The sequence below is a fragment of the Antechinus flavipes genome, chromosome 1 (genome assembly GCF_016432865.1).
Source record: "Antechinus flavipes isolate AdamAnt ecotype Samford, QLD, Australia chromosome 1, AdamAnt_v2, whole genome shotgun sequence".
In the NCBI taxonomy this organism is placed as follows: Eukaryota; Metazoa; Chordata; class Mammalia; order Dasyuromorphia; family Dasyuridae; genus Antechinus; species Antechinus flavipes.
Genome location: NC_067398.1, coordinates 461,566,477 through 461,593,174, shown reverse-complemented (window position 1 = coordinate 461,593,174; position 26,698 = coordinate 461,566,477). Strand labels below are relative to the sequence as shown.

General features: G+C 30.9%; 1 protein-coding gene across 12 annotated transcripts in view; it reads right to left on the bottom strand.

The window, feature by feature from the left end:
• The window catches only part of ASPH (aspartate beta-hydroxylase), a 247,329-nt gene that overhangs the window by 184,962 nt on the left and 35,669 nt on the right, over positions 1 to 26,698 (bottom strand). For 4 of the 12 annotated variants that reach the window (XM_051970134.1, XM_051970133.1, XM_051970139.1 and 1 more), the window contains exons 2-5: positions 12,248 to 12,397; positions 11,729 to 11,773; positions 10,018 to 10,086; positions 4,055 to 4,228 (exon numbers count right to left, since the gene is read on the bottom strand). In XM_051970134.1, coding sequence (XP_051826094.1) covers positions 4,055 to 4,228; positions 10,018 to 10,086; positions 11,729 to 11,773; positions 12,248 to 12,397 — 438 coding nt within the window. Of the gene's footprint in view, positions 1 to 2,705; positions 4,229 to 10,017; positions 10,087 to 11,728; positions 11,774 to 12,247; positions 12,398 to 19,622; positions 19,764 to 26,698 lie in introns of those variants that run through there. The other 8 variants (XM_051970136.1, XM_051970141.1, XM_051970137.1 and 5 more) reach the window with 6 other exon arrangements.

Sequence of the window (26,698 nt, the reverse complement as noted above, 5' to 3'; positions counted from 1 at the left end):
TTGTACAAGTATGATCTATATCATATTTCCTCATGTCTTGGAAAGAAGGGGGGCAGGATCTTAGGAAGATGAATGTTGAAAACTAACTTTACATGTAAATTGGAAAAAAATAAAATAATGTTAAGTGAGGAAAAAAAGATTTCCTGCATCAATGAAGAGAAAATAACACACAATTCCTCCTAGTTATCTTGGATATCAGTTTTCTCTTGATCATTTCTGTTCCTGTATTTTCATCAGGAAGGTCATTCTCTTTGTCAGAGAAAACAGAAACAAAGTAAGAATTGAGCAGTTCTGTTTGCCTTCTAGAATTGGGTATTACACTGTCATTGCCCATCCCTAGGAAAGATTCTATCCCTTTGTTGGCACATGTTTTTGGCCCAATGAAACTAAAAACATTGCGTTGGTATGATTCCCAGATAAGAGTGCACCTTTCCAATCCTGATACTCTTCCCAACAAGATTGAATCTCACAGTATTCTTTGATATCTATACAGGTCAAATGTACTACTGCCTTCATAAATTTCTAATTGTAAAACATAATAATAATAATAAAAACAACAATAAACATTAATATAGCACTTATGATGTGCAGACATTGCACTAATCACTTTACAATGAGCATATCATTTGATCTTTACAATAATTCTGGAAGATAAATGCTATTATTTCCACTGCACTTATGAAGAAACTGAGGCAAATAAAAATTAAATGATTTGTCCAGGAATACACATCTAAGTGCCTGAGGCTAGATTTAAACTCAGATTTCCCTCACTTCAGACCTGCCCTTCTAAATACTGTGGCCATCAAGCTGCTTTGGCATCAATGAGAGAAAAATAGAATTCCCCTAACACATAACCATATCTGATGATTCTGTTAATGCATAAGAAGCTTAGATCCAAAAGAAAGGGTCCAAGAGAAATTTCATCCTGGATAAGAAATATTTTGCTCCCCTTGAAAGTTTCTTCCCAAAACCTGACCAAAATACACCAGGGCTGAGAGGCTTAATGGTCAAAGTACAGGTGAAAAGATTCTGGCCTCAAAAAAGAAGAAACATTCCACTCACTGCAGCAATTCTACCAGCATTGCTTAATCACAAGCAGCATAATTATAAAGAGGATGCTAATCTGGGAATCACATCATTATACATTGTAGCAAATTATATATAAAGAATTTTAATCTAACAAAATAAAGCAGAGAATTAATCAAAATTCTAAATGTTCTCATTTTTTCTATAAAGCATGGACCCTTTGTTTATTATATTCAAAGTCTGAAATTCTTTATATGTAACTGGTTTCTGTACATAAAGTTATAAAATTAAATTATCAATTTCAAAACATATTATCTTTCAAATGATTTAGAGAACTTGAGGGAAAAGTCTCAATTACTTATTACATATATAAACACATGTAAAAACACAAAATTTTGATTAATTTCAAAACATTTAGTCATCAAAGCTTTTAAATTTCAAATAATCTTTCCTTTTCATTCCATCTGTGGCCCCAAGCCCCAAAACAACAAAATTATGTATGCCCACTGTTGAAGGAAGTCACAGAAGTCCAGGGTTCAAATAAATTACAAAGCTATTTTTTCCCCCATCTAATTTATGCCATTATATTTATCATGAAGAGTTAATGAGGCATAATTATTTTCTGAACATGAAATTTATATTAGTATCAATGCAAGACAAGCAAGCAATAATAAAAAAATTAATGTTTCTAATAGGCATTTGTAAGTTTACTATTCCATGGATTAGAGAATTTGCCATTCATAAACTTATCAATCAATATATATTTTCAAAATTAGTTTTATCTTAGGTGTAACACCATAATTTAACATTAAAATTAAAACTTAAAATCACTGGTTTATAAGTATTAGATGCTTAGGTTTGAAATCAAGGGGCACATTTAGGATTTTAAATTCTTATCATAATTAAAATTTAAAATCCACAATAAAAGGTGGAGACGATCTGAAACAATCTCCAAATTGAATTTTAAAAAATTCAAAAAAAAAAAAAAACTTCATTACTACAGAACTTAATGCCTTAATGTATTATAATGGAATCTTAATTCTCTTAGGTCTTATATATGTCCTGCAATTTCACAAATTTTCAGCTGATAAACATTAATTAGCTGACCAAAAAAAAAAAAAAAAAACAGAAAATAATACTTCAATTATTAAACCAGTTTATTATTACCATGTTTAGGTTTTTCTGTAGGGATTTTTAACTGTCACTTTATTAACTAGTAATTAACAAACTTTCAGATAAAATTCAGGGAAGATTATTATTTTAATAGAATAGTCAAATACAATACACAAAAACCAGACAATATTAAAGTGATAAATAAGGAACAAAAGGATATTTGAAATCTTAATTAGAAATTGCCTTCTCTCTTCTCTATTTTATATTGAATTGTTGTTATATTTTTGGGTCAAATTAAGACATTTTTCCATCAAGAAAGGTAAGAGGTACCAATACATAGCTACAGATTTTAGAATAATTCTGTTTGTATACCTATTTCAATTTGATAATCACTAATAAATTCAAGACATGTGATGGATTCAATACCAAAATTTGATTAAATTTTGAAGTGAAGTACAGTTTTAACTTTAAATATGCTAAAATTTACACAATTTCAAAAGTCAAATTGTGAAATATCATTTCACAAACTATTTCACTATGGGCACTACTATTTTAAAAGACTAAAAAGTCTTATTCTGGAATTTTAAAAATTCATAAATTTTGAAAGTTCACCCTAATGGATGTCCAAATTATAATGGTTTTAATAAAAGCTCTATGAAATAAGACTTATATGACACTAACTAAAATACTTAAAATATCAAATGTAGTAACTTTCACTACAGTACTTCTGTCAAAATAGATTAACTTAAAAGTAAAAGGTTAACAAGTAGTAATGAAGATTTCAAGAAAGTCACTGCAAATTTAGGAGAATTGTTTTCAATTTCCCCTTGATAAAGATTCGTGTCATTACAATAAATTCTACTTAGCCCTAAAAAATAAAAAATTAGATCTTTGTTTTAATATAGAACTTAAAAGTATCTGAATTTCTATGCTTAAAAGTATTTGAATTTCTATGCCAATATTTTCATATGAATATTAAATACAGGAAAAAATAGACATTAGATATTAGGATAGGTGAATAATTTTAATATGTTTGACATTTATATAAGATACAAATTCACATTTTCCCACTTGCATAAAATTTGAAAAAAAAAATCACATCCACATCCAACAGGAGTGAATTTGCTATCTTAAAATAAGAATGAAAGTTTGCTTTCATAGACAGAAATATACTGGCATGCCATAAAACATAAAACAATTTGTTTTAAGTAACCTATGGCAAAATTATAAGGTTATTTTTTCTTTGAAAAGTACTTCAAAAGCACCAATACAGAGCTTTTAATTAAAATCCATATTAACCTTTAATAAACTTTAATTTAAAATAAATTACAATAAATAAAAATTAGTATCAATTGTTTTATGTTATAATTATATGTAATAGTTATATTAAAGATCAATGCAGAAGCATGTTCTTTATATAACTTTATCAATCATGCCAAAATATTTTGTCATCAAGACCATTATCATCATCTCAATATTCTGTTAGAAAGACAAGCATTAAATGTTAACAATAAAATAAGACTACAGTTAATATTTCATGTTTAGTGCAGAGAATGCACAAACTGAAGCAAGATCATACAGAAACCAACTAAACCATTAAGGACTTTTTTAAAAATTTATTTTGTAGATTGTTAAAATAACTGTGTAATGCTATTTCCCTTAATACAAAATAGAAAATTAATGAAAGGCCCATCAACTAGTAAAGAAAGGTCACATGGTTAACTTTATTTTTAGTAAAATCAAACATTAGGTACAAGTCCCCCTCCCGAAATTCAATCCTGATATAGCAAGAAAGGAATCTGTTTGAAGTTTAGCACAAGCCAGTAAATTTTAGACTTTGGTCAATGTTACTGGTTCTGTAAATCCAAAATAATACAAGTCTTTTTGCCCTGAACCCCTTCATTCTGTGACGTACCATCAACATCACCTGCAGTTTCGCTCTCTTCTTCTTCTAGTATTTCAAAAGGAGTCATTACATCATAGAGAAATGAGAGGAAGCCATAAAACCAATCAGAGCTTTCCTCTGCTAAAATATTAAGGACTTCCTCAAGAGAATCAATATTTTCATTACTGCCATCTTTGGTCAGGCCTACACAAGAATAAAAGGAGAGAGAGAAAAAGAGAGAAAGAGAGAAAATAAAGGAAAGCAGTTAGGTGGAAAAAAAGAAATTGAGGAAATGTGATTTAAGAAAGGAATCTTGTACATGGACATAGGTGTTTACAGAAAAGCCATTTAGGAAAGTAAAGTAATGATTACAAGAGAAAACATCAGATTAAACCATGCGTTTGGGGCAGAAAACTCTCAATTTTCATGCAATAAGGACGTCAGTGGTATAAACAATATAAAACTGCAAATAATTAACTAAAAAGTCATTCCTACTAGATTTTGAATTCATTAACTTACTTCCCTAATATATATACATACATATATATATATGTATATATATATATATATATGGTTTTTTTTTTTTGCAAGAAAGTAGTCTTTCTAATGATATATTGCTTCAACAAATGGTTAGTTTGTTCTTAGTTTGTCAGCCAAAAAAAAAATGTCATTAAAAATATCAGAAATAATCCACAAAGTTCAGTGCCTGAAATTAAATAATCAAGAGGTGGGTACACAAGTATTTTTGCCCTGTTCATGAGAATTCATTGATAACTATAAAATTAATTTCCTCAAATTTTCCCCCTTAGGCTAAGATTGTACTTAACTAAGTCCATTTTTCATTTTTGTTTAAAAACGGACACAACTGTACTTCAACAACCTATTATTCATTCTCCTATTATGATCACTAGCATCATTAATAATAAAAAAATTTTTTTTTAAAAATCATCCCAAGGTCATAAAATCCAAGGCAGAATTGAAATTATAATCAATTCATTTTCTAAACTTCTTCACTACTTTTCACCAATTACTATTGCCTTGATACATTAAAATAAAAAATTAAAATACACTAATGACAACAAATTAAAAGTCTATTAATAAAGTATTCACCTCAATCAATCATAAGAAAATAAATTTCAGGCTTTGATAGACTATTCTCAATTTTAAAGAGTCGCTACTAAACAAAAAATTTACTCTTCATGTCACGAAAGCATCTTATAGCATGCAATTTGCTGGCAACTTCTAAATCTTATATGTAAAACATGTCCCAGCGATGGGAATACAATCAATGCACATCACTAAATACAGATTTGAGTCAAGATGGCATGTCTGAAGAAACAAGTTGTACTAGCAAAGAATAATCATTAACCTTATAAATGTTGACAAGATGTAGCAATCCTGGATCTCAGGATTTTTTCCATCTCACTAATTCAAACTGAAGCACTACAGGCTTTATTGTACAAAATCTCTCCATTTATTATTAAGATCTAAAATTAATATAAAAGAAATAGGTACACAGTGTTGGTCAAATGCTAAATGACATGATGAAGATCATACATAATTTATTCCATATATGTCTGTCAGAAAAATATTTTGTAATCCATGTTTACCCTGGGTGCCAAATCTGGTATAATGCACTTCCTACAAATCTTGTTGACACGTAAAAGCAATCTCTCAAACTGAACATATAACTTTACCCTAAATTCTGCATTGACTTCCCTATTTCCATCAATGTTAAGTACAAACCAGCTCCCTGGAGGTCTCAGGATCAGCCAGAATCAGGATAAGTAAAATGGTCTTTAGGGGGAGAAGTTAAAGAAGCAGACAACTGCCAGGAGTTTTGCCAAAGGTGTCTTCTTGATTCTGGAGTCCAGAATCTCCATCTTGTCCTGCTGCCAAGTGAATCTCTGCCTTTTGTCACTCCACCCTCTCTAATCCTTGCCTACTATTATCTTAACCCTAAACATTGAGCCAGCACCAAACAGTGAGAAAGGCCATTTTTCCAAAGGTATGCTAATAGAGTCATTGTCTAATAGGTAAATAGCCCTAAGTGCGCCATTGTCTGATTCAAGTGCACCTTTTCATAGTTTCAGCCCTTTACACATCAATGATGGCATGATGATCATTTTCTTTGACATTTAAGCTAGAAATCTCAGTTGAATCAATGACCAAAAAGTTCTAATGATTTTACATTTACAGCAGAATTCACCCCTTCATTTCCTATCTGACCCTTTAATTCTAGATCCCTATTTCTTTTTTCCTGGGCTCTCATAACTGAAATTCAACTTTTTAAAATTCAGTTCCCAATCTCTTCATTATTTCAATTATACAAGTACAGATAGTCTTCCTAATTAATATATTGATTTGATCATGTCAACTCAGGTATCTAAAAATCTTAAGTAGTTCTTCCACAGTCTACTGAATCAAAGCCAAAATTCTTAGCTTGGAATTTAAAATGCCCCATAATCCCATCCCAAAGTATCTATCAGTTTTAAGTCACTCCCTTTTAAAATACTCTATTCCCTGGGACAGCTGGATAGCACAGTGGATAGAGTACTGGCCTTGAGTTTTAAAATCCAGTCATACAGCTTAGCCATATTTGGATTCAGGTTCTCCTGGATCTTGTTATAAAGAACTTTAAAACTAATTTCCCTTCTTCTATATTTAATAGATCATCAGGGACAATGCCCTATTTCTAACCTTAACAAAAACAAAACCAAAAAATAAAAAAAGGTTTCTCTTTTTCTTGATAAATATCATTATGGAAAAAAATATTAAACTATCAAAATCACAAAGAACTATAAAATCTTGAAAATAGAAGAAATCTTTTTAATATTAATATGACAAACTCTATTGCTAAAAGCTATAACAAGCAAAACCTGCCAGTTAAATACTATCATATAACTCTAAAAAGTTTCTTCCTTATTCATTCAGAGACCTAAGAAATGTGTGATTTAAGAAAAAGAGGCAATCTTCTTCATATTGAGTGGTTCCTTATCTCCTATCCACATAGGGAAGAAACTACTCAATAAAGAAGCAGCAGAAAAGAATAGGGACCAGAATTCTACAAACTCCAGTAGTTGTCCCCAATAAATACACTCCCTGGTTTTACTTTTGGGGGCTTATGATCTCATTTGCAGTGAATGCCAAAAATATGAGGTAGAACTTTATAACTAATGATCATAAGTATGGTAGCTTATCTCCTTTTCCCTTATATTTTAAACTCATAGTACCAACGAGTCAAATTGCTGTACCTTGCTCAACACAGAGAAACAGGCTTGTTATTCATGTTACCTTTGGCTTTTCTTATGGGAGATATCTTCCTATTCATTTACTTAGGAATTTATCATGTCAATAGAGTAACATGTTTTTAGTTTATTTGTTTGTTTTGCTGAGGCAATTGGCATTAAGTGACTTGTCCAGGGTCACACAGCTGGGAAGTGTTAAGTGTATGAGTCCAAATTTGAACTCAGGTCCTCCTGACTTCAGGGCTGGTGCTCTATCCACTGGACCGCCTAACCTGGCTGCCCCGGGAGTAACATGTTTTGGTAGAGAATTTTTTTCATTTCGATTGATTTCAGTTGTTAATAAACTAGCCCAAAATAAAACATTTTAAAGGAATTCATATCAATAAGGATAGGTTTCCTTGCTAGGCTCTTTAAGCAAGTGAATGATAAAGTTTAAAAGATTTGCAAGATGGGATGGCAGAGTAAAAAGAGAACAAGAATCAGAAGTCTAAAGCACAGTGCTTAATACCTGACACCATTCATTTAGCTATGTAATATTGCCTAAGTCATTTAACTTCTCTAATACTAAATTTTCTCATATTTAACAAAGGAATAATAATGCTTACATTTTTTACAACAGTGTTGTTGTGACGTTAAAATGACAGTGTATGCAAGCATTTTTCTGACTATAAATGTACCATTATAAATTCCATGTTTGGTGTCTATTAATTGTGAATTCCACAGAAATTACTTAATTCTGTACATCTCTGTATATGATTCATTGGCTTTTTGAATAAGTATAAGAACTGTTTAAGTTAGCATGTATTTCTCTTCTATAAAATTGATAAGGCTGATGCAAGCTAAATTAAGACCCTGTAACAGCCTACAAATTATTCACTTAAAAACAACCATACATGCCAAATATTCACAATAATATAAAAGTTATCACAGAAAATAAACGTCAGATTTTACCTTCTGCAATTGATCTGATTAGTGACCCACTCACTTTTGATTTTTTATGCCATGACTTCATTAAAGATTTAAATGAATATGCTTAATATCACTTCTTTTCGGATATTTTTACTGAGGTAAAATAAGATCAGAAGTGAGCAAACAACATTTTATTATCTCCAGACCCAAGCTACAATGTATATACTATTTTCAAACGGTGGAAGATTAAAATTAATGAAAAAGAAATGATAAAAGTTGAGTCTAACACCAGGGGTTAATCTTTACTTTCCTCAACTTGAATCAGGTCAAAACCAATTGTATGAAGTCCTGAGAATGCCACATCATATCCCTGAGCAATGTGATGAAGGAATCATGTGAAGCAATGTGATAGTCATGTTCTCAAAGAAACTCAGAGATTTAATCACTCAATTCAGTTGTCACATTTCTAAATATGAAAATGCTTACATAAAATTCAAGCAGTACTTTGTTTTTGCTAGCTAGGCCACATATTTTCTTGTTAATGCTTTATTTTAAGATCTAGTCAATTTCCAAATATGAAATTTGATGCCTGAAATACAAATGTAATCCTGCCACACATGTGAACAATGCAAAAATAAATTCTTTTAAATAACTGTTGTTTGACAATTTCTAATATTACTCAACAAGGAAGTTGTATTTAATTTGTACATAAGTTGTACATAATTTGTAGATACATTTTAATAACTTCTTTCTAAAAATAATGAATCAGTGTATATTAAAATTTGGAAAACAAGTTTTAAAATAGTAAATTAACTTTTCATCATATTAAAATGAAGAACTGCTTAAAGAAAAACATTCTCATTACTAAGTAGATAGTATAATTATAAATGCCACACATTTAGTGTGGGCATTTAAAGCTTTTTTTACTGAAACACACACACACACACACACACACACACACGCACACAAAAACACATTGCTATAACAATCTATCCTTTTCTACTTAACAAGACTTTCAAAGCTTATGCTATATCTGTATAGCGTAGATCAAGGGTCAGTGGTCATACCCATTATATGATGAGGCATTAAAGTATGATGTGACTGAAAATATTTCAAACTAAAATAACTAAAGGATATGAGGGTTCTTCATAAGCAGAAATATATATATATATAAAAATCACATTAAGAAATTTGACATGATTTTCAAAGAAAAATCAATAAAATTTGCTAGCAATCAAGAATAATCCAATGGGCTCTTCCCTCTACCAAAGCATTATCAAAGGATTTAGTCATCTGACGCTCTCAATGGGTTCAAATATAGTGTTGTAACTTTTTATTATTACTATATTATTTTATAGTAGACTTACAAAGATTTTAAACTTTAATTTAAAATTTAAGCTTATATAAAAGATTTTTTCAAAGCCAATAAAAAAGAATTTATAGTTAATCTGAAAGCCAAGTAGCACCGTTTTTATACAAGATTTATTAAATGTTCCAAAAAAAAGTATTTTCAAGATGAAGACAGGACATATAAAATTTATTCTCAATTTACCAAGGTTTGCATACAATGAATACTTCACATAATATTATCTTTAAAATTTATAATGTTCACATAAAAAATATTTTCAAGATGAAGATAGTACTTATAAAATTTGCTCTTTATTTACCAAGGTTTGCATGCAAGAAACTCTTCAAACAATATCTGTCTTCTTAAAAATTTATAATGCTATGCCCAATCTATGAACAAAATCTTAAATGGTTTCACAATCAAGGTTCCATGTATAATATCATTTTTTGACATATTCCTGTATCATTCCAAAATTAAGGTATACTTGCCTAGTAAAACTTTGGCATCATCAACATCAAAATCACCGTCACCATCAGCATCATAGATTCCCAGCTTTCCTATAATTAAATTTTAAAAATGGTGGGAGAAGAGGAAGGGTGGGAATGAAAGAGAAGAAGATAGTTGGACATTTCCATTTATTGAAATTTGCATAGTAGACATACTGCTGCAATTAGTCCACCGTACTTCTAAGCCAACTATTTTTCTCTTTACAAGTGACAATTACCTTTTCTTAATATATCTAAAAATCACATAGAATACACTTTGAAATTCTGATTTTTCATTTATCCAATTAATAAAAAATGAAAATCATAAATGATTAAATAAATTTACTTCATTCTATAATAATTTATTTTAAAATTTGAGGTTATAAAATGGATGGTTTAAATTATACTAAAATATTTTTATAGTAATGCTAAAAACTTTAAGCATCTCATCAAACTTTACAATATTAAAAATATATTATTAATAGTTAAGGACGCTGGGGCAGCTAGATAACACAGCATAATAAGCACTACCTCTGAAGTCAGTAGGTTCTGAGTTCAAATCAATCCTCAGACATTTAATACTTACTAGCTTTGTGACTCTGGGCAAGTCACTTAACCCCAATTACCTCAAAAAAAATTTTTTTAAATAATTAAGGAAGCTTCATGTTTCAAAATCTAAAAATATTTGTTTATTTATTCAATCTTCAATGTTATAATCAAATTTGATCTAGGTAGAAAATAAAAAGGAAGGTCAAATCTTAATAATTTGTAACTAAAGCAAAGAAATAGTTATTTTTCTATTCAAAAACTAGCATTCACAGCCCTTCCCCCCCAAAAAAAAGCTACAATAAAGTTTTTTTAGTAAGCAAGCCCTAAAATAAGATGCCTAATGTTAAAGATATCCTGATGCTATGAATGAGCCACTTTATCCTATTTAAAAATCTATTTAAGCAATAAAAGTTATAAGTATTTAAAAATAAAATAAAAATAAAAAGATTAGGATTCATCCAAGAGAAATAGGCAATGCAAGCACAGACTTTATCTTTGCTTGTCAAAGAAAGCAAGCATTCTAATTTGAAAAAACAAACAAACAAAAAAAAACTTTAAAGCTTAACTTTCCAGCAGGATGATGTATAATTTATCATTACTGGACAGAAACTATAAAAATTCAGTTCCCCCAAAACAGTCCAGAGGTCAATTATGTCATTTACCAAAATATCTTTAAAAAGAATTTTGTAACTTTTTAGGAACTAACAACAGTATCAGAGTGGTATATACCTCTAATCCCTTCAGTTTCTAGTACCTCTTTTTTTTTTTTTTTTTTTTTTTTTTTTTGGTCTAAAAGACTGATGTTATGCAAAAGGGCTTTTTTCTACTCAGACAGATGCTGATGTAATTTACCACTAACATTTCGGAAAGTGAATACATTTTTCCTAAGAAAAAAATTCACAAAGAAATGGGAGAAATTAAAGTTACAAATCTCTTATTTTTTTGACAAAATTTAAAGTGAAAGTTATAGATCTGAAGATAAAAGTTAAAACTAATAATTAATTTAAGCTAAAAAGCTAACAATTAAAACTATATAGCTTGTGGGACATTGATCATAACTTTTATATTGTGGAAGTTTTTTTAAAAGACAAAGTAAAATAAGGTACAGTAAAATTTCAGAGACAGAAAATATGAGCTTTTTAAAAATATGTCTTGAATAGCCTACCTTGAAGTACCTCTGACAAGTTATAACGGAAGTCCTTTGCTTTGGCTGCATGCATATAAAAATATGAGAACTGTTACTTGTATTCAAAAACACAAATTATTTTAAATATGTTCCCTTATTTTACTGTTTATGTTTACATGATTTACATGTTTCCCTATTAATAATTCACTATGAATCTATTTTTAAAAAAACCTAAAGATTTTTTCTGCAAATTTCTCTGTAATCTGCAAATCTTTGGTAATCAAATGTCAACCTTGTGTGTTTGGGGGTCATTTTTCTAAAAGACATTAAAATTTAAAACTTTTATTCACATCATATATATATATTATATTCATTCATAAATGTTTTTAAGCTACAATACTATTTGCTTTTCTAAAAAGCTTCATTACTATTCAATAAATGAAATATCCTATCAACAAACTAGGAGATTCAAATTTTGCTTATAATTGGATATTCCCAAGATAGAGAGTATCGTTAAATATTTAAATTATACTGTCAGAATAGAAATATACATCTTACCTAGAACTTCTTCATAATCAACAAGATCAAACCAAACAACAGCTACAGAAGTCCAGACGCCCAGCAATGCAATTACCATAAACCATGTGAAAAATGAACTTCCAGACAGTCCTTCTTTCTTTCCATTCTTATGTCCTCCATGCTTTGCCTCTGTTGAAAGACAAAAAATTTGGAAACATCATCTGACGAAAAAATAAAGCTTTACTACAGCTTTTAATTTCTGAAATGCACTACATTTTCTAGTAACTGGTTATCTGAAGATAAGCTACCAGTACGAAGTATTCCAAAAACACAAGTGACTTAAAGAAATTGCTTTCATATTTTTGTCAACTCTAGCAAAAGACACTACAGCTAAATCAATAAATTTTTTAATAAGGAGAAGAAAGAAAGAAAATTGAAATTATCTGATATCTGATAAAAAACAATTGATGTGAAATTGTCAGGGGAGCTACTTTACGAATCATTGGATTCTTGGAAAAGCATGTTTTAATAAAAACTACTGAATACAGTGTAGCACTAAATGAAAAATAGTAAGAGAAATAAAAAACAGAAGGCAAAGTAAATAGGGAAAGAATCTTTTGATCACTTCCTGAAAGGAACGCCGCACCCCCCCCCCAAAAGGCTTCATTTCTAAAATATATGGAGAACTGACTCAAATTTATACGAATACAAGCCAATTCCCAATTGATACATGGTAAAAGGATACGAACAGACAATTTTTAGACAAAATTAAAGTCATTTCTAGTGACATGAAAAAAGTTCTAAATCACTATTGGTTGAAATGAAAATCAAGACAACTCTGAGGAACCATTTCACCTCTCAGATTGGCTAAAATGACAGAAAAAGAAAATAATCCATGTTGGAGGGGATGTGGGAAAACTGGTACCTGAATGCATTGATGGTGGTGGTGTGAAAAGATCCAAGCACTCTGGAGAGCAATCTGGAACAATGCTCACAGGGCTATGAAACTCTGCATACCCTTTGATCCAGCAATGTCTACATCCCAAAAAAGATCACAAGAGAGAGGAAAGGAACCACACGTGCAAAAATGTTTGTCGTAGCCCTTTTTATAGAGGCAAGGAACTAGAAAGTTCGTGAATACTCCTCAATTGAGGGATGGCTAAATAAATTATGGTACATAAATATAATAGGGTATTATCACTCTATAAGAAATAATGAGCATACTAATTTCAGAAAAGCTGGAAAGAGTAACATGAACTGATGCTAATTGAAGTGAGCAGAAACAAGAAAACATTGCACACAATAACAATAAGATTATGCACTGATCAACTGTGATAAGACTTGATTCTTCAACAATGAGGTGTTTCAAGAAAACTCCAATAGATTTGTAATGGAAAGTGCCATCCACCTCTAGAGAGAGAACTAGGGAGTCTGAATGTGGATCAAAGCATAGTATTTTCACCTTTTTTGTTGTTATTGTTTGCTTGGTTTTTTTTCCCTTTCTTGTGCTTTTTCCTCTTTTGATATGCTTTTTTTTTTCATTCAGTATGACGAACATGGAAATATGTTTATAAGAATGCAAATGTTTAATCTATATTGGAATGTTTGTGCTGTTGGGCATAAGAATGCAAATGTTTAATCTATACTGGATTGCTTGCTGTGTTGGAAAAGGAGATGAGGAAGAAAAATTTGGAACATGAGGTTCTAAAAAGGTGAATGTTGAAAACATTTGCATGTTATTTGGAAAAACAAAATATTATTAAGGGGAAAAAATCCTAAAAGGAAAAGCCCCAGGAATGTCATAGCAAAAGTTCAGAATTTCCATATCAAAGAAAAAAAATACTACAAGTACTCATAAAGAAGCAACTGAAGTACCAGGGAACTATAATCAAGTCATATGAAATCTTATAGTATCTACTAAAAACCAGGGAATCCTGAAATACAGTATTCCAAAAAGCAAAAGAAACAGGATTATAAAACCTGAAGTAATTAATTTTTCCAGGGAAGCAGAGTATAATCCTAAAAGAAAAAGGAGGAGGGAAATCTTTAATGGAATAAATAACTTTCAAACTTTTTTTTTTTTTTTTGCTATGAAAACCCAAATGGGGAGGCAGTTTTAAGTTATAAATAGAAAAACCCAGAGAAAACTAAAAAGGAATTTGAACTACTGGAAGAAGCTATGATTATTCATAATTGGACTGAGTGAGAAAGTATAAAGAAAAGGATGGGGATCATTAAGAGAGTATTATTCGAGTAAAATGGACTGAGTTTAATGCATAAACACATGAAACTCAAGAAAATAAGCAGGAATAGAAAGATGGGAACAAAGTTAATGAAAGTTTAATGAAAGAGAATAATACAAAAGAAGAAATAGTTCTAAGAAAAACAAACTTCTAGATTTTGAAAGAGGAATAGGGAGAAAAGCAGAGGCAAAAAAAAAAAATCTTGAATCTTAGATTGTCTCTGAAACAGGTGGAGAATGGCTAACAAACTGTGGTACATGTAATGTAATAGAATACCATTGTGGAATAAGATATAACAAGAGAGAATTTCAGAGAACTGTGTGTAGTATGAAGTGATCTAAAGAAAATGAGCAGAGCTAAAAAAAAAAAAAAATTATATAAAGACAACAGCATAAAGAAAAACTCTGAACGGCTTAGGTACTCTGATACAACTAACCAAGTCTAGGGAGACTTGTATAAAGTTAGTTGTATCAGAGTACCTAAGCCGTTCAGAGTTTTATCTCCTGATAATATTGATAGATGGCCACAGGTACAAAGATAGACATTCTTAGACAAGGACACAATATCTCATGATAGGCATTTTTTGTAACAAAGAATACATACATATTCTCATTCTCTCATTCTCTGTCTCTCTCTTCCATTCTCTCCTCTCTTCCCTTTCTTTTTACACAATGGAAAAAGGATTAGTAGACAGAAAAGTGTGTTAAAAATAAAATTTGATGTAAAAAAAAAAGAAAAAGAATTAGGCTAAAGTGGAAAGCCAAAAATGGCAGAAAAAAAGTACAATGAGCTTCCCACAAACCCTAACAAAAGTCCTCCAAGTAGATCTAGAAAATATACAACCAAATCCTAATTGGAAAATTCAAGAAAAAAATTACAATAAGTCATTTTTCCAAGCAAAGTTGGCATAGGGAGACAGATTGGTCTATGCACCCAGGGGACAGGGAATGCCAAGGGCATGTGAAATTGTCCAGGTGACAAATGGAAGTTCTTTCATTAAATACCCAATTTCTGATTATAAATCCAGGATTAATTGCAGAGGGGATCTGAGCACAAGGGGGAAGGGAGGGAGAACTCTGAAAATGTGCTAGTCCTTAGAGCTGTCCCTGAGATCTTGGAATATTACAGCACCCTCAATACCCCCAAGAAAGTAGCATCCCAACCATTACAAACATTCCCTCCAGGAGCACAAAGCCTTATCCTATCAAAAAGTAGAAATTAGAAAGTACATTGGAAGAATGAGCAAATAAAAGCAAAAAAAAAAAAAAAAAAAAAAAAAAGGAATGAGCTATTATAATAACAGGGATGCTCATGAGACAAACTTAAGAAGAGAATGATTACAAAACATTATAATCAAGGTTTCAGAGAAAACAGTTTAGGTACAAATCAACTAGAACTACTGGAAGCAAGAGTTTTTTGAGGGGCTTTTTTGGTGAGTAGGGGGTTAAGTTTTGAAAATGTTTTTTTTTGTAAATGAAATAAGAAAAAATAAGAAAAAAGGAAAAGGAAAAATTTGGAGAAAATTTTTTTAAAAGAAACAAGAACTTTGGAAGAAAGAATTTTGGAAAGGAGATTATACAGCTTAACAAGAAGTTCAAAGCTTGCAAAAGTAACAAACTTGAAAATCAGAGTGGATCAAATAAAAGCTAATGAATCATGAGACGAGAAATATTAAAATCAAGAAGCTGAAGAAAAAAGAAAATTTAAGCAATCTCAGAGTATAAATAACTGACCCGGCATATATAACAAGGAGAGAGAAAAAATGCAAAGCTCTTTGGAAAGGAAGGAGAAAAGGAGGGAGGGAGAAAGGGATGGACAGAGGAAGGGAGGTAAAGAGAAAGGAGAAGAGAAGGAAGGAGAAGAAGGAGAAAGAGAAAGAGGAAGGAGAGGAAGAGGTAGAGGGATAGAAGGGAGGAGGAAAGAGGAAGGAAGAGGAGGGGGAAGAAGAAAAGAGGAAGGAGGAAAAGGAAGAGGAACAAGGAAGAAGGAAGAAGAAAGAAGGAAAGGAAAGGAAAAAGAAACAACAGCAGCAGCACAGAAAAAACATAGACACACAAATATAATAAAAATGTGAGGAGCAAAAAAGTTATTGCTAAAATAGATTTAATCAAAAGAGAAAAAAAGGGAAACTATACTGTGTCATCCATATTTATAAATATTGTTTTAGACTAAAAATAGAATAAAAATGGAACATAGTTATAGTGTAGGAAATGATGAGTTGGTGGATTTAGAAAAATATAGAAAGACAGATTTATGAAGGATGATGCTATTGTCATCTGAATATGACAAAGGAAGAAAGGAAAAAAAAAATACACACAGTTCAGTACAAAAATTTGTTTCACCCAACAGGAAAATAAGAGGGAAAGGAGAGAAAGGGCCAAGGGGGAAGAATTAGAAAGTAGGTTGATTAAGAGAGAGGTCAGTCATAAAGAAAACAAACTCTAAAAATGAACAAAAATAATTATAGCTATTTTTGAGGTTAACAAAGAATGGAAATCTGAGGGAGTGTCCACAAAGAACAGGCAATAGTATAAATGTAGATTGTAAACTCGTGGAGGTCAGGGACTATCTTGTCTATGAGAGACTTAATAAATGTATTTTGATTGATTATTGATGGAATATTTTTGTGCTATTAAAAATGATAAAGTAGATGATTGTTCTTTCTTTATTTGGGGTGATAGGAAGAAGAGGAGGAAGAGAATTTTATTTCTGTCAATTGAAAAAAAATTAATTTTTAAAAAAAATGTTAATTTCTTTGAGAATAGGAACCATGTTCTTTGTATCTCCAAAGCTTGGCACAAAGCCTGGCATTAGTAAGGTCTTAATAAAAATTTTTGATTTAATGATTCAATTTTATTAGGTATTTATTTGCTATGCAAAAAAATCTATCAAAATTGTACCCAAATGATCACTAGATCAGGGCATCCTGATTATTTAAATGTATTTCATCCAGAATTAAATATCTGGATGAAAATTAAATTTCAATTAAAAATCCATATGAATGTCTAATAAACATTACTGATTATTAGGATCACAGTTGTATTAAATTAAAAGTACTTGTGATAGACTTTGTAGTTTCATAAACTGCATATGACCATGGAAAAATAACTAATTTTAGTCAATGCTAAATATAATATTTGATAAATTAGGAGCTTCATACTTTTATAGATACTAAGAATAAAGATAATATGATGGAGTTTCACTTAAAAATATTATGAGAATTTCCTTAAGAAAAAAAAAAAAAGAGGGTAAGTTCTCTTCAGGACTAAGCTTACTGTAAGGTACTCTCTTATTCTTGGTGCCTTCCCTTTAATGGCACCTTTCTCCTTACTCTGATTAGTCTAACTTGCCAGTAAATTATTTTCTCCCACCTCATGGAGCAATTCCTTTCTCCTGGTTAAGTGTGAGTTCTTCAAGGGAACTTTTTTTTTCCTTGCCAACTATAAGTTCTCCCAACACTATTTCATATTTGCCAATCCTGGTACCCATTTTATTTCTTTCTTTCTTTCTTTTTTTTTTTTTTTTTGTTCAAAAAAAAAAAACCCTCTTCTAAATAAATGTCCCTTTTAGAGGAAAGAAACAAAAAAGAGAGAAAGAGAGAGGAAGGAAGGAAGGAAGGAAAGAAGGAAGGAAGGAAGGAAGGAAGGAGGAAGGAAGGAAGGAAGGAAGAAAAGAAGGAAGGAAGGAAGGAAGAAAGGAAGGAAGGAAGGAAGGAAGAAGGAAGGAAGGAAGGAAGGAAGAAAGGAAGGAAGGAAGGAAGGAAGGAAGGGAGGGAGGGACAGACAGAGAGATTGGGGGGGGGGGGCAGAGAGACAAGAAGAACAGACAAAGAATTCTTCATTCCCATAGATTACCAGACAAGTAAAATATTAACAGAGGACACACTTCAGGAACAGGGATTCTTAATTTAAAGCCCAAGGATCCCCAAGTGATCTATGGATGGAGAAAAAAGTTTACATTATTATTTTCACTAAGCTCTGAATAAAATTTAATATTTTCTTCAATTATGAATGTAGTCAACAATAGTCTTCACAATGTCATCTTTTTAAAACAAAATATAATTTTAACTGGCCTATGTTAAATACATTTCTCATTACTTAGCATTAATAAAAATGATACATTTGATTTTTAGTATTTTTGATAACTATATTTCAATATGATAGGCTGCCTCCATAATTTTATGTACTTTATTTCATGCATTTAAAGACATTATTCTGAAAAGGGTTCCTTAGTTTCTTCCAAACTATCAAAGAGGCCAGGGGTCTATGAACCAAAAAATCTTCCTTTCTATAAAGTTGTCTTTATTAGATATGCATTAATACAGTTACACCATTTCCAAAAAGAAAATAAAATACTGACTTAAAGAATGAAATCTTTATCTCATAAGTATCTCTGTTAAAATAAACTAAGGTGTGTGTGTAAGGCCCAACCAACTAAAAGACCCATGTTTCAGAAGTTTGAAAGTGAGATAAATAAAGTGACTTTTAGGTTTTCTAGAAAGAATGTGAATCCCTTGAGAAATCATGGAAAAATTGTGTACTCTAGTTAACAAATAAATTACCATATTGAAGAAAAATTTATTCAAGTACTGAAGAAAAAGCACTTCATATTTTTTTTTAAATTGGGAGACAACCAATACTTGTAAAGGAAGATGAGCAAAACAATTCAACCCTAAGAAAATAATAAATTAGTAAGCTATATTGGAAGATACTAAATCTTGAGTTAAAATCAAATTTCTTAAGTCCCTTCTTTGCACACATTGCCTGCCTCAAAAAAGTAGGTCAACTTCCATACAGAATCATGCACCCCGCTGGAAGGAATTTTAGAAATTAAGATTTTCTAAATGTACAAGTCTGACAAAGAAAAACTGTATATCCCAATTTTCCAATTTTTAATCCCAAAAATTATTTAGGCTACATATTCAAACAAAATCTAATGAAGTATGTCCCTATAAATGAAGATATGACCAAGACAAAGCTCTTTCAATTATTTCAACTATTTGAAATTAATGTCTCTATAACTTTAAAACAGCAAATGCTGAACACTCACCCTCCTTCTATATCACTCAACTTGCTTTCACAAAAAAAAAAAAAAAATGAAAAATGAAATAAACATGAGCCAAACACAAAGTAAATAATAATAAATTTTCCATTAAGAAACTAGTTATATACCTTTATCCTCATTCATGCTGGTAACGTCTTCCGAAAATATTTATCATATATTTTAGATTGCTCCAGCTTTATAGGAGTGGTCAAACTTGCGGCTAGCTCAGCTAGAACCCGAAATTGGACCTGACTAAAACTCTCCTCATAAGTTATTTTTAGTCACTTTTCTTCATAAGCCAAATGCTACTAATCAGTCACCCGGGAATCCAGTACCAACAATCAGACAGTCCTCCTCCTCCTCCTAATAGGATATCCTTCTTGGTTGGTCTTTCCTTCCAATTTAGTCCCTAAGCATCAAGTATTCCAAAGAAATAAAACAGAACTGTCCTGCAATATTTCTTTTTTAGAAACAGATTTCAATGCTCTGATTCTAAACACTAAGTTATTGTTAACCAAACATAGACTAGGACAAAATATTGCTGTGAAACTTGGCTCTTAGCCAGGAAACTGAGGATTGGCCCTTCAAAAACTATTTCAGTATCTAATTTAGAAGATCATTATTAGACTTGTTGATGGCTACAACAGGGAGAAATGAATTGAGAATTCCAGAATATTGTTCTAGAATGTATTATCCATAGGGGTGAAAGGAAAGGGGAACTTCCACATGCTCCCTCTTGCTCCAAAGAGATGTATGTATAATTAATAACACAGTATGAGCTGGCACAAGATTTGTATGAGAACCAGCCTAGCTAACTTTAGAGACACACAACAAAAAGCTGGCCACCAGCTGATGAATATTTTTGGTAACAGCAATTTGTGAATCTGTTTCTTAAAGCGAAGTAGGGTAGTAATCTGTATTAATAAAGAAAATATCCAGACCAATAAAGTCACAAATCTTAGTTACAACCATCTAAAGTAGAGGTAACTTTTGAAAACTGGCATGCCAATTCTTCATTTGTGAAAAATAACATTGTTTCACAAATGTACAATAGATTCATTTAGGCTACAATTGATTTTTAGTTTTAGAGCCTTTATTGAGATAAATCATCTAGGCAAATCTTAAGCAAATCAAATACAAACTCAAAATAATCAAGAGGCTCCTTGATAATTTACCACCTTTCCTTATCAGTCCTTGTAATGTTATTTCTCTAAATCTGAAAATTAAAACTGAAATATTAACTAATAACTAAAGTATATGCTGATAATAGTTTATGGTACGAAACTAATTGAAATAATCTGCTTAATTATTCCACAAATTAATCAACAAGCATTTATTAGACACTTTTAAGGTGTCTAATAAGGCAACATACTAGGTGCTATTCATACAAATACTGAAATAATCCCTATTCTCAAGGAACTTATATTCTGTCAAGTAGATAATATATGAAAACTAAGAATATACAGAATAAATATATAGAGAATGAATACAAAATAAATATAAATAGCAAGAGAGGACACTTAAGCAGTTACAGGTTCAAAGAAAGTCTTCATGTAAAAGATGGTAGTTGAGCTATGACTTCAAGAGAGGATTCTATGAAAGAAAAGTAAGGAAAGACTGCATTTCAGGCATGAAGAACAGCCAGCCAAAACAAAGGCATAACCATTGAGGATGACTTCCATATGTCAGGAACATAAATAAAGCCAGTTTGGCTAGATCATAGAGCATAGAGCAATGTAGAATGAGGCTGAAAAGGTACAGTAGGATAGATTGTCAAGTTCTTTAAAAGCTAAAAAGAAAAACTTGCCTATGAAAGAAGGTATCAGATGTGAAAATATTGTAGAAACAAACAAGGAACTATATATTAAGAAGGATGAGGGAAAATGAGGAACTTAGGATGAAGTCAAAGTTTCTGACCTAGGAGCTGGAAAGGGTGATGATGGTACCTTGATCAGAAATGTATAATTTTGAGGTGTTGCTAGGGTATCTAATAGGCAGTTAGAGATGTGAAATTGAAAATCTGAGCAAAAGATTTCCCCTTTTAACACTATCTTTAATTAACTAAATAAAATACACACTCTCTCCTTCTATTCCTTCTTTCTTTCCTCCCCACCTCACATCTATTTTACATTTGATTTTCAGAGCTATATTATCAAGCTCTAGTCTCACTCCTGAACTATAACCCTATATTACCAACCTCTCTCTCTTCTTGAGTAACCTACTTTTGTCAAGACCATTACTTTTCTCACAGTCACCCAAGTTTGAACCTTCAAGTATAAAACAATACATTAATTCAAGTCTTGATGACTTTTTCCCTGATCTATTATGACACTCTTTGCCTCAAGTATTTTCTCTCTAATGCAATCTCCATATCTTTGAACTCCTGTGGTGCTCTATTACCTCTAGAAACAGACACAAATTTATTTATTTCGTATTTAATATCCTTTACAATATGTCTCCAACTGACTTAATATCTAGCTCAGATACATATTGTGTGCGACCTTTGGCAAGTCACTTCACTATCTACTTCTTAAACTATAAAATAGGGATGATAACAGCAATCAAAGTTGTTGTAAGGATCAAATGAGACAATATTTGTAAAGCATTTAGCATAGTGCCTAGCACATAGCAAGCATCAGATAAATGCTTATTTCTTTCTTCTTCCCCCACCCGTTATAAATCTGACAAACAAAAAAAGAAAACTTTTAAATATGTAGATGAGACTTTGTATCTTATCCAATGTTTGCATGAATATTCATTAGATATTTATCCATGGTTTTTTTTTTTCCTCCCCTGATTTCTCTCTCCTTTGACAGGTAGTCACAAAGTAAAAATTTTTATTGCAAATTGTTTTTTTTTAATCTCTTTTTTTCAATTTATGTAAGGTTAAAATTACTTTTATATGAATATTAGGAAGAATTCACATATAATCCATCTGGAATTTCCATACTACCACCCTGGAAGTCCATTAAATGACATTTAATTGCTTGATTTTTCCATTAATAAGGCTATTTTATATTTTGTAATTTTTTCCTTTTAAATTATCAGTCTTTTGGTTTATAACTGAGCAAAATAGTTTTAATTTGTTTGTGATTTGTCCTTTTTAATTTTTCAGTTCTATTATTTTTAATCAAATTAACTAAAGGTTTATCTATTTTGTTAGTATAAAAAATTTTACTAACTTAATGAGTTGTGCAAATAACAAATCCTGTTAAGTCACTTTAATCATATTCATACTATGGAAGAGTAATACTGTAAACTATTGGTTTTGGTCTCAGCCCAATGGAAATATCCAACAAAATTTTAAAGAATTTTTATTTGTTTATTAACATAACAAAGAAGAAGAAAAATGTATTTCCCAATATTGGTTAATAACAAAATAGTATAAAAACATCTTGTAAAATATTCAGGATAAATAAATATAAAGAACTTTTATCCACTCCCTGTGAAAATGGATGCTCACATTCATAGTAAACCAAATGTAGTTGGATAAGCTGAACCATTATTTAAAAAATAAATAAAAAACCAGCAGCAATGTTTTAAATGTGAAATTGTCCTGCCAATATTTTTTAACAGTTGTGCTAAAATATATTGAAAACCAATCTTCAAAAATTGCTTTCATCAGCCATATTTTCTTATCTAACCACAAAAAGCCTGAAGTAATAATTTATGGTTGTTACACCAAGGATATAAGGAAAGAGAAAAATCAGCATTGATTTTAATTCAAAATTCTCTTCTGTATTACCTCTCGATAAAAGTGTTAGGCAATGTTTAGAAATACTTTAAATTCAAATTAAGATTTTTTTTCCCCTTTCTTAAAAATCTAAGTTCCAGAAGGCATCATTCACTAAAATAAGTGTTACATCAACATAAAAAAAAATTGATCAGTGTTTCTACTTTCTTCAAACTATTTCTTCAAAACATTACCTAGAACTACCAAGATCTTGTCTGCAGTAACCCACTCTTCAGTAATTTTACTAATGTGCAACTGAACTTAATTTTATTTTATTTTTTTTTTGGGGGGGGGGAACAAGGCAATGGGAGATAAGTGACTTGGCCAGGGTCACACAACTAGGAAATATCGGCATCTGCTTTTAAACTCAGGGCCTCCCGACTCCAGGGTCAGTACTCTCTATCCACTGTGTCATGTGGCTGCCCCTTGAATTTAATTTTTAAAGCAATTAAAACAATTAATGTTTACATTAAAAGTTTCTTCACTACTCAACTTCATTTTCATTTTCTTTCAGAGCCTTAATTAATTTGAAATTTCACCTGAATAGCTGCTCTTCTAAAGGAATGTTTTAATAATCTTTAATCTATACAGATAAAAGATTCACCATTTTTATCATTTTAAAAATTGAATTCATCGTATAGCTGTTGGCAAACCACAAAGAGGTGATGAAACTTTGTCTTTTTCTTTTTATTTCAATTGAATGTGTTATAATATCGCATATTATAGATTCAGATATTCTAATATTTTATCCTATTTTAGATTTACTATGGTCACATTCATGCCATTCAATTGCATTACATTTTTGTTCCAATGTAATAACAAACTTTTTGTTTTGCACTAGCAGTGTTTCCCCTTGAAGTGTTCTTTCTGGCCAATTAATTAATTAATATAGCTATTGGTAATGTAGTACCCAGGAACACATTGCAACAATTACCACATGCAACAATAAGGACAAGCCGACATGAACAGAAGACTATATTTATCCCAGATGAGTTTTTTTTTTTTTCCTTTTCAGATTCGGCCCAGCATTTTAGCCTGATGGGATCTTCTTAGATATTACTCTTTTAACTATCCTGTCCGTGTTTTGAGACATACTGAAAAATCAGAGATGAAAAAAAAAAAATTTTAAAGCATCACAAAACTGTTTTGAAAACAAAGTCGATTAGCTGTTTAAAGTAGTCATTTAATTTAGTAACCTTACCAAGAAAAGAAACTAAGATAATTAATGCAAATTTACTGTGATGTAAGAAATGATTAATATAATAAGTTCAGAAGCACAGAGATCTACATGAATTGATACAAAGTGTTCAAAGCCAAGAAAACAACATAAAGAATACAACATTGTATTCTTGTAACCAAAATTGTAACCAAAAAGAACCACCATCCCCACTATAAGAATTAAAAAATCAAAAGTAAATATCAAAAATTTTTAAAAGGATATTTTCCTTCTCATCCCTTTTCCAGAAATAGAATGTCCAAAGTATTGTACATTGTGCCTATTTTTCAGACTTTTTTTCATGTATGATGAGTTATGCTGACTCTTTTCTTTCTTTTTGTCCCCAAAAATTTGTTATGTGAGATGGCTCTCTGAGAGGGAAAAGAGAGAGAGACTTGGAGAAAATTATATTTTAAAAAGCAACCAATAAAAATTTTTTAAAAGGTAATTAGACTAATCTGAAACAATGGGCAGATTAAGCTACTCTGAATAAAGCCACTTCTGGCTTTTGGCATATTTCTCTTTCACTGCTTGCCTTTGCTTCTTTTCTCTGCATATATCCATTGAAAATGCTCAGGCAATATGTCTTATAACAACTTTGAAAAATCTGCTTTTTTCTTTGCCATCAGAATTTGTATCGTCAAAATCTAATTCTTAAAATTTGTTCTCCCAAAATCTAATGTCTACTGCTGACTATATTCAGTTTTCACCCCTTCTCTTACAAATTGTAAAATATACCAGATTACTTCCTCTAAAATAGGGTTGATGAACACCTGGCCTAAGGGGTATGTAAGGTTTACAATATCATTTGTTAAAGCTATTTCAGCGATGATGCACTGAAAATGAAGTACAACCCTCCTACTACTTGAGCTGATAATGTATAAATAATTTTGCATGGCCCAGGAATGATGCTATAAATATCCAAATGGTTCTAGGAAGAAAAAAGATTCCCCACCCTTGTTTTGAAAGAATTTATCATTTTCACTTTAACACACAGATGGGAGATTCAGATACAGATTGTACCAATGAATTCACAGAGCTGATGCCCATCAGCTTAGAGATAATTACTAAAAACACTGAAACTGATATTCCCTTCCCCTCCAAAAAAAAAAAAAAGAGAGAGAGAGAGAAAAGAACATAAAGAAGAAAAGCAGCCTAGGCACAGGGTCCAAAAATGCAACAATATGAGACAGGACACAAATGATCCTACAGAGGAAACTGAAAAGACAATGATGAAACTTGAAGAAATGTATGACAAAGCAGAGGCATGAAAACTCATAGAAGAAAATAAATCCAGAAGAAAAAGGGTAATTATAATTGTGTCCAACACTTCAGAGAAGTAAAAATAGATGAAAAAATGATAACAGTCTATTGGATTTTGCAATAAAGAAAACATTAATGGCCTTGAAAATAGGAGTTTTAATCAAGTGTTAAAGATGCAAACCAGATTGCAAGAGTGAAAGATGAGATATGAGAAGCAATGGGTATAGACATCTCCTTTTATGTGACTAAAATAGCTTACAGTGATGGTAGAGCTTAAATACGTAGAGAGAGAGAGAGAGAGAGAGAGAGAGAGAGAGAGAGAGAGAGAGAGAGAGAGAAACTTCAATCATCAAGATATGCTGAATCTCTCTGACAAAAGAAGCCACAAAACTAAACATGTATATCATGATGGTAGAGTTTAAATTAAGGACCTGGAAAAGGAGGTTGATGACAAAGCAAGATAAATTAAAAAATAAAAAAGTAAAACAAATTGATAAATAAAAGTAATGATTCTGTAAAGTAAAACAAGATATTAAAGGAAAAGGAAGTAGAATGGGAATATAAATTTGTTGACACACAAAAAAAGGTAGGTATAACAAGTTACTAAAAGGTAGATTTTTAAAAAGGATTCTAATATGGGTTTGAGATGCTTAGCAGGTCAAGTACCCAAGAATAGTTCAAAAAAGCAAAGCTGAAAATCTCAATCATTCAGTATAGCAGAGGGATTTTTATAGGGTGACCTGAATTAAGAATGTGATTCTTTCATAGCTGTATCCAATATGGTCCAAAAGCATGCTAGTTTTCCTGCTAAATTAAACAAAAAAACAAACTCAAGAAATCATATATCATCAGGGACAATATTATAAGGTCATAAATGATAAATTGATGGAAAGCTGAAAGGAACCTTAGAGGGCAGTCTAACCTATTTTGCAGAGAAACTAGAGCCCTGGCAGATTAAGTAATTTGCCTAAAGTCACAAAGATAGTAAGCAT